At 45.0% G+C, this 8,487-nt stretch overlaps 1 protein-coding gene across 1 annotated transcript; it reads left to right on the forward strand.

Annotated features, from left to right (window-relative positions):
• The first annotated feature begins 4,884 nt into the window (after nucleotides 1-4,884).
• Nucleotides 4,885-7,725, forward strand: wnt4b (wingless-type MMTV integration site family, member 4b). Its single transcript, XM_030103165.1, has 8 exons — nucleotides 4,885-5,091; nucleotides 5,494-5,647; nucleotides 5,854-5,938; nucleotides 6,037-6,168; nucleotides 6,395-6,537; nucleotides 6,622-6,762; nucleotides 6,908-7,070; nucleotides 7,553-7,725. Exons 1-8 carry the CDS (start codon nucleotides 5,003-5,005, stop codon nucleotides 7,720-7,722), a joined length of 1,077 nt encoding a protein of 358 aa, XP_029959025.1. The 5' UTR covers nucleotides 4,885-5,002; the 3' UTR covers nucleotides 7,723-7,725.
• The last annotated feature ends 762 nt before the right edge of the window (nucleotides 7,726-8,487 follow it).

Consider the following 8,487-nt stretch of genomic DNA (forward strand, 5'->3'; position numbering starts at 1 on the left):
TCATTGCTCTGAATTCATGACTTGAACAAACAGAAAAAAAACTTTATCAATGAAATGTATTATGCCTCATTTCATAAATCTGGAATGAAGCGATGAATTTAAAATTCTGTTATTATGTTGTGACATGTGGAGACGTTTGGGAAACTTTCTATTTGTCATCATTTCCTGTTCACTTGAACATCTGGCTGCACATCATACCTTTGAATCAACTCCTGCATAATGAATGCCTCTCCAAGGGTTAACAGCCATGGATTACCTCATGTTGAATATTGTACATTACTGCTTTTATAAGCAGTGTTTCATGACTGCTTTCACTGTCTATTAGCAATGCATACACTTTTTCTACTCTTAATATCATTGAAATCATGAACCGATATCCGTGCCTTGCTGAAGGCCAGAGAAGCATTTGGTACAGTTAAAACTGATAAATACAGAGGCTGTCCTCCTTTAGGTGCTTTTGTGATTCAAAATCCGATTCCTCTTCTATGATATATCAACATTTCTCCACAGCTAAGGAGGGATGAGAACAGGCGTGAGCCAAAAGGCCTTTAGTGATCCTCCGATGGCCGCTCTGCAGATTTACCCACAGTACAGTACATGCAGATCGCATAGCAACAATGGCCTATGTCTCCCCGTTGTCTCCTACTATTGCTTGAATGCCCCTTGCACATGCATGTATGCGCGTGCACGAGAGCTCACGTGCAACACCCGTCACCAACACCTCATCCTGCTGCTGCTGTCTGAATCCCATATGCACGGCTGCCTTTTCATCCTCCGTCCGTCCGCACGCGCGCGCGCGCGCCGCACGTGCACGCTCACCCGCACGCACATCTAACACCACCATATTTCCATAACATCCATGGGTCGTCCATTCCCTCTGCCCCCTCCCCCCATGTGCACAGCTCACCGCCCACTCTGCCACCCCCACTTCCCTGCCTGACAACACCACCGCCCGCCATCCCATAATATTCATGCACACGCTCCGCACACATTCATACACGGCGGTGCATTCAGCCCTTTGTTGGCAGAGATGCCTGGGCAATGCGAGCGTGTTCACGCACAGCAGTCATGTTTCTGCCTGATATGATTATTGCATCTGCACCCAGGGCGCAGAGGCAGGTAGCCCTCAAGTGCAAAGAACTAACAAAGAAAATGAAGGAGTGAGCAAAAAAAAAAAAAAAAAAAAAAAAGTGGTGGGGCACATTCCTTTCTCTTAATGACCTTGGAGAGGAGAATATGTTCTGGAAGTCCAGAGTCACCCTGAGGCGCCCATCCTCTGAATAAGGCCAATCATCCATCCCATGGAAAGCATCAGCGGACGGAGGCAGATCAGTTTAGAGTTGCCCCACCTCGCAGCAGTCTCTCAAAGTCGGCCGCAGCCTCCCACCACCACGCAGGGAATGCAAGTCATCTGTACGTATATGTCACGCTGAAGCTTTAACAAGCATCTCTTTACGCTCTGCAGCCAGGCTACAGTCAATCGGTACCGGACCATTTCAGCATGATAAAATGTCCACAAAATGGGGGAAAGATACAGATAAAAAAAGAGGGCAAGTTATTTACGAGAGAAGGGTGAAGGGATGAGCATAACAGAGGCGCCGGACGTGACAGTGGCCAGCTCATCACCATGGCGTTGCTGTGGGAGACAGCAGAAGACGTCACTTGGAGAAACAGGGGACACAAAGGAGGGATACGACACGAGGAAGACTAAAAAAGAAAGGCGGGCAGCCTGGACCAACCTGTCTTGGCGGATGGAGAAGTGTGTGTGAGGGACGGAGTGAGCAGTTAATCAGGAGCTGGGTGTCAGGGGGTTCAGGTGGACGGGCCACCGAGTCCTGGACAGGGGGACTCTGGCAGAGTCTGCAAATGTTTGGTGTCAGCGCCACACTGGCTGATCCAACAAATGGGTTTCTAAAAGCAGTAAATAAGTTTCATCAAGTGTTACAAGACTGAACCATAAATTATCGGCCTTCTGGGATCAAAATGTTTTAATGCGGATGTTTTATTTGACAGCTTTTACTTGGGATTGTATGGGGGCCAGCAGGAGCCTTATTTCCAATTAAAAAGAACCTGAAACTTACAATAAAGAAGGTCATAGCTGCATTACTATCTGTAGAAATCTATGAATGTTTGACGATGCAACATGTCAAATGTCAAATAATTCCTGGAAACTCACATATTTGTCTCTAAAGTCAAACTCTCAAGTCACACAAGTCTTTTCTCAGACTCAGTGAGAAGTTTGGAGTCCGATAAAAAGTTGTTTCGCAATATGATATTGTTTCAAAAGTCTCAGAAAAAGTTTTGTAAAAATGCACTTAATGGCAGTTTTCAATTTTTTTGTTTTTCGATCTTTATGGCCTCCAACTGGAATCCCCCTCAAACACTCATGGTTTTAGTGAAGACAGTTTTACAGTTTTTAATTTATGTTTATTGTGTTTTATATTACTTTTAATGAAAACTTTTAGTTCCAAAAAAAGTAAATCATGTGAAAGAAGACATCCTGGAAAACAGTTTTGTCCGATGTGTGTCTCCGTTCTATGTTTAACCATGATGTGAAAGAGCCCTGACAGTAAGATGCTGTTAAAATGTGTAAGTTTTAAAGATGTGCAGAAAAATATATTTGCATTTCAAGCAAAAGTAAATTGATGCACTGCTGGTACTATAGCTGCAAGTTTGAGCCTGAGGCTGATTCTTTCTTCCCTCATGCTGACTTTGATGCTCTCACATCTTTCTCACCATGTTTTTTAAGCTTTTCCAATAATGCAGCAGCTACATGAAATCATAGGCGGGAAAATGTCACAGTGGATAAAGTAGATCACAGCCTGAACTTTAGTTTAGCAGTTGATTAAAAAAAGGAAAGATTTTTTTTGTCAATTTAGCTGTTATTTCAATAACTTAAAAAAAAAAAATTCTAGAATACTTTTTAATATTATGGATTCAGCATATTTCAAAGTTTTTGCCACACACAGAACCCGGGTTGTGTCACATATACAGCACTGCTAATAACAGTAAAACTTGTAAAACACCTTGAAGTTTCTCGTAGCGCCACACTATTCTCAGAAGTGTGAAAGATTTGCTGTAAATGCACTCTTTTCAGATTGTTCCCACTATTGTGACAAACAGGAGACGAAGACTGAAAATACTACCACGTGAAAAGGCTGCACTCTCATTTAGCCTTGAAGCAAAAATAAATCTAGTAAATCAGATTTATTCATAGAGCACAGTTTATCATTATATGGCGCCAGTCCCTGACTGTTAATGCCACCATTAAATCTTTTTTGCTGTATTTTCTTGTACTTCGTTCCCATATTGAATTTACACTATTATTTCCATTAAATATCACTTTTAAATGTACACATTTTATTTATTTATTTATTCTTTTGACTGGTTCTCGCCGCCGCCTGTGTGACACCAATCCCAGCTCCTCCTGATGCCCTCCCTTCCCTCCTATCTTGTGATTTATTTGCCTCAGTTCCAATATTTGTCGGCAGTGTGTTTTCTTCCCCTTGTCTAAATGTCACCCCTTCTTCTAAGACAATATAGAGAGTGGGAGAGAGGGAGAACTGGAGGGCAAATGTGGGGGACACAGAGGATGAGGAGGTGGGGGGGGGAACTCGTAAAATGAGCAACAAAGTTTGGGAAAATTAAACATTAGGTAAGACGCTTTCTCACATGCATACACATATATGTGGCGACAAAAATGCTGCGTCGTGTTTATCGGAGGGAGGATTTCGCAGATCATCCCAGAGATTGATTTTCCAGCTATAAATGTTTAATACAGGGAATAAAAAGGTGGCATTTAGCATCGACTGTTCATTGACTTTCTGCAGTAAAAGTACACTGCAACACATAATGAGACCATGGATGCTCACAGATGCATATCTTGTGGTGATTTTTTTTTTTTTTAAAGAGTTCAGTTTATCTACTTCAAGTTCAAGCTAAGATTGTGGTCTTTTGTCCAGACAAACACAATAGGGACCAAAGTTACCCTCTAAATAGTTACAATTATTGCCAACTTCCAAACCCGCCTCCTCCCTCCGTCGGCATCAGTCCACACGCCGGTCCTCTCGCTCCCTCCCTCACTCTCTACCTCCTTTATAACCCATCACTCCCAACTCCCTGCTCTCACTCACTCCTGCTCCCTCCACCTGGAATGGACACATACTTCGCTTTCTCGGATACAACTCAGCACAAGACGACACAATGCTGCTGCGTTCCTCTCCTCTTTTTGTAAAAACTGACTTCTATTGACATTTCTGGATTCCCAGCTTTATGTTCTGGTGTTAAGACTTCTCATTGTAAGTGGATGTATGGACTTATTTTTTTGGGAAGAAGGATGAGTTGTGTTTGCAGTTTGTAGATTCCTGTGAGTATGTCTTTTTCTGCCGCTGACAGCAGTGGAGAAGAAAACAACTTTAATATTCAACATTTGATTCATTTTAAAAACTTTGCCACTCTGTGACAATAAGAAGAATAACGGGATTCCACAGAAGTGATATATGGTAAGAACCATTACTGAATGACACCTTTTTTTTTTAGCAGTAGTATTTGAAATGACTGAGATTTTGACTGTTAATTAATCTAAATAGAGGTGGAAAGTCTCAGAGAGTAAATGTCGTGTCTTTCAGAGCTTTTTAAATTACAATTCCAGCAATTTATGGAACTTCATCAATGGAAAATAAAGGCTTCTAATTTTGAGATTAAACTAAATTTCCAAACTTTGTTCTCTACGTTCACTTGCCTTTCCACAGTGCTGCAGTTGGGATATGTGAATATCCTCAGTGTAACCTTTATGAGAAATAAGACTTTTCAATAACTCTCCCTTTTGACTTGGACAGATATGAGGGGATCATCCCCAAACTCCGCGCCGGAAACTTAAACCAAACTTCGACCAAACTCGCTGACAGCAGCCGGACGGCGCCCCTCAGCCGTGGAGGCGGGCGGCGTGCGCTCCAGACACCCAGCCTGACACACGGGGACGGACAGACAGACCGACAGTCTGATGCCAACTGTCTCCACTGTCAATCTCACGGCACCACTCCTCCTCCTGTTGCTATGGGCAACCCATCCCACCATGGCAACCAACTGGCTGTAAGTCTAGCGTGCGAGGGAGGAGGAGAAAGAGAGAGTTTGTTTGTCATGCTATAACTTTTAAAAGATAGTGACATGTCTCTAAATCTCTTTCAGCCGCTCCCCTCTCCCTCTTTGTCTCACTCCCGGTGACCTTTTCTCTTTTCTTTCCCTTTGCCTCCGCTCTGTCTTCCTTTCCTCGTCGTCTCCTCGTTTCCGTCCTCTCTAAAATCCCTGCCCGTCGTTACTTCTCCATCCTTTTTAGTACCTCTGTGTTCCTCTTCTTTAACCCCCACCCTCTACTTAATTATGCATCTTCCCTTTTTATTGTCCCACAGGCCTGCTGTGAATCACCACACTGCTTCTCTTTTTGTGTGTGTGTGTGTGTGTGTGTGTGTGTGTGTGTGTGTGTGTGTGTCCCAGCTCCCTGGCGAGGCTGCCTCGCTCCAGGCCCGTGTCCGGTGCCGCCCCGTGCGCGCGGCTGAGGGGGCTCACCCCAGGACAGGTGGGGGTGTGCAGGGCACGGGGGGAGGTCATGGAGTCCGTACGCAAAGCAGCGGAGATGGTCATAGAAGAGGTACGCTCAGAAAGGTCTGGGCGCGACGGCCCGCAGAAAGAACACTCTCAGTGAAAAACAAACAAAAAAACGCCAAACCAGCATTAGAGGAGCTGCACCAGCTAAACAAAGCAAGCATATCAATCAAATGTCACCTTTCAAAAACATGATTTTTATAGAATCTTTCCCCCTTTTTTTTTTTTTTTTTTCCTTGGTGCGTCATTCAGTGCCAGCACCAGTTCAGGAATCGTCGCTGGAACTGTTCCACCACCCCACGTGGGATCAATGTATTTGGCAGAGTTATGAACCAAGGTACCGCCATTATTAAACATAAGTTACACTGGATAACCACAAAATGTTTTTTTTTTCTTTCCAAATAACATTTTTCTGTGTCCCCGCTGTGGCTGCAGGCACTCGTGAGGCGGCCTTTGTGCACGCTTTGTCCTCGGCAGCCGTGGCGGTGGCCGTGACCCGGGCCTGCACCCGCGGGGAGCTGGAGAGGTGTGGCTGTGACAGGAAGGTCAGGGGGGTCAGCCCCGAGGGTGAGCTTGGACCCCGCGCCATGAAAATGTAAAGAATGAATCCACTCTGAGGCAGAGCATAAAAACTGCCGCCGCTGCTGCTGCTTGTGGGCGACACTGTTTTGAGTGTTTTACCCGCCAAACTGTCCCGACAGCTTTGCGGCTCCACAGTGGATTTATTGATAACACCGATTGTTTCAAGGCTGCAGTGACGCCGATCATCTCAACCCATGCCGTCTGGCCACAGGTTTCCAGTGGTCAGGATGCAGTGACAACCTGTCCTACGGCGTGGCGTTCTCCCAGACTTTTGTGGACGAACCAGAACGGGCCAAAGGGCTGTCAGCGGGGCGACCACTCATGAACCTCCACAACAACGAGGCTGGTCGAAAGGTTGAGCAGATCAGTACCGTCCGACTCCATTTCATCCGGTTAGCATGTTGCCGTTTTGTTTCTTCACCGTCCTCTCCTCCTCAGGCCATCCTTCACAACATGCAGGTGGAGTGCAAGTGTCACGGCGTCTCGGGTTCCTGCGAGCTGAGGACATGCTGGAAGGTCATGCCTCCGTTCAGACGCGTCGGCCTCGTTCTCAAAGAACGCTTCGACGGCGCCACGGAGGTACCAGAGATCTACCTGCTGCTGCTCCGTTGGTTTTTTACTTTCTCAATGTGAAAATGTGATAAAAGAGAAAAGGGATGCAGAAAAACACAAGAATCTGCTCTGAAACATTGAAATTAGCGGTTACATCTTTGGGTTCTCCCAGGTCCGCCTGACCCGGATAGGATCCAGGACAGCCCTGCTCCCTCGGGACCTCCAGGTCAAACCCCCGGCTGCCAGAGACCTTGTGTATCTTGCCTCCTCCCCAGATTTCTGCCACCTTGACCCGGACAACGGTATCCCCGGGACGGCTGGGCGGAGGTGCAATGGTAAGATCAGCACACTAAACAAAAATCTCTTAGATCCTGCTGACGGCTGATGAACATTAACCATCAACATCAGTGACATTACTCTCAAACTGTTTTAATGATCTATTTTGTAAAATGAATGTTACTGTTTCTCTATTTTTTCATTCACTATTCTTACACTGACACCTCATCCCCTGATGCTGAGCTCCACAAATTCATCAGTTTAGAACACTTTGGCACGTTCACCATTTTTGCTTTTTCATTTTCCTCATGCCAAAAATTCACCCCTAGAATTGCACAATTTCATCTAACTGAAGAAAACAGCTCAGCCATAACATTAGGACTGAGAAGATAATGTGATGCAGATCACCCGAAACAACAAACTGTGAAGCAGTGTGTATTCTGACACACCTCTCTGGGAACACGTTTTGGTGTACTACCAACGCAGTGGTTCATTGGCGTAAGACAATAATGTCTATTTTTTCTTTTCCTTTACCAATCAGGCACATCTCGTCTGGCCCCTGATGGCTGTGAGCTGGTGTGCTGTGGCCCCGGGTACCGGGCGGGCCGGGCCGAGGTGGTGCAGCGCTGCTCCTGCAAGTTCTCCTGGTGCTGCTCGGTCCGCTGCCAGCAGTGCAAGAACACAGTCACCATTCACACCTGCAGAGTGTGAGACGGCCCGAGGACGACCCCGAACGCAGAAGGGACTGAGCACTAACTGCAGCCGTTTGGCCCCGCCTTCGACATAATCCAACCCATCACCCTTTCAGAGCAGATTTACTTTGAGTAACTTTTACACAGTCTGGTTCAGGTATTCTTTTATGAAAGCTGCAAAAAAAAGTAGAGATAAAGAACTTTTCCCTCAAAGCGACTCTCCAATTCAAAACAGTGAGTAGGGCAAGCACAGGCAAGCATATACACACACAACACACACACACACACACACGTTAATCACACATTGAACTGACAAAGCTTTTAAAGCTGAACTTAACCAGAACTAACAAAACACTGCAGCAATTTCGTTTCACGTTTTATATATATATAAAAAGAAAAGCAAGCTCATTGGGTCATAGACTAGCAAGGTCTTGGAACACTTCCTGTTTTCTTTTTGATTCTGGTTTATTTATTTGTATATCAGAGTCCTCACGCCACCGGGAAGAATAACTTCTACTGACATCAGTATCCGTCACTCTCATGTGAAGCTCTTCTTTTTGTTCCTGCACAGCCACTTCTTTTAGGTGTGTTCAAGAAATCTAATAAATATAGTAGTTTTCACCCAAAATATGAAACTTTGACTTTCTGTTCACCATGTCTGTGTTCTTATTACTTAGATATTCCCACATAGAGGTTATCTGCAATTGAAATGCTTCTGAGTATTTTTTTATTTTCTTATATTTTTGAATTAAATGACTGGTTACAGTAAAAATAACCAAGCAGG

Source organism: Salarias fasciatus, chromosome 11 (genome assembly GCF_902148845.1).
Source record: "Salarias fasciatus chromosome 11, fSalaFa1.1, whole genome shotgun sequence".
NCBI lineage: Eukaryota > Metazoa > Chordata > Actinopteri > Blenniiformes > Blenniidae > Salarias > Salarias fasciatus.

What these genes read in the sequence shown, in the direction of transcription:
- wnt4b (XM_030103165.1), top strand. Translation starts at nt 5,003, where the DNA reads ATGCCAACTGTCTCCACTGTCAATCTCACGGCACCACTCCTCCTCCTG. An exon ending in TGGCAGAGTTATGAACCAAG is followed by an intron (nt 5,939 to 6,036) that starts GTACCGCCATTA and finishes CTGTGGCTGCAG; the next exon opens with GCACTCGTGAGGCGGCCTTT. An exon ending in ACAACGAGGCTGGTCGAAAG is followed by an intron (nt 6,538 to 6,621) that starts GTTGAGCAGATC and finishes TCTCCTCCTCAG; the next exon opens with GCCATCCTTCACAACATGCA.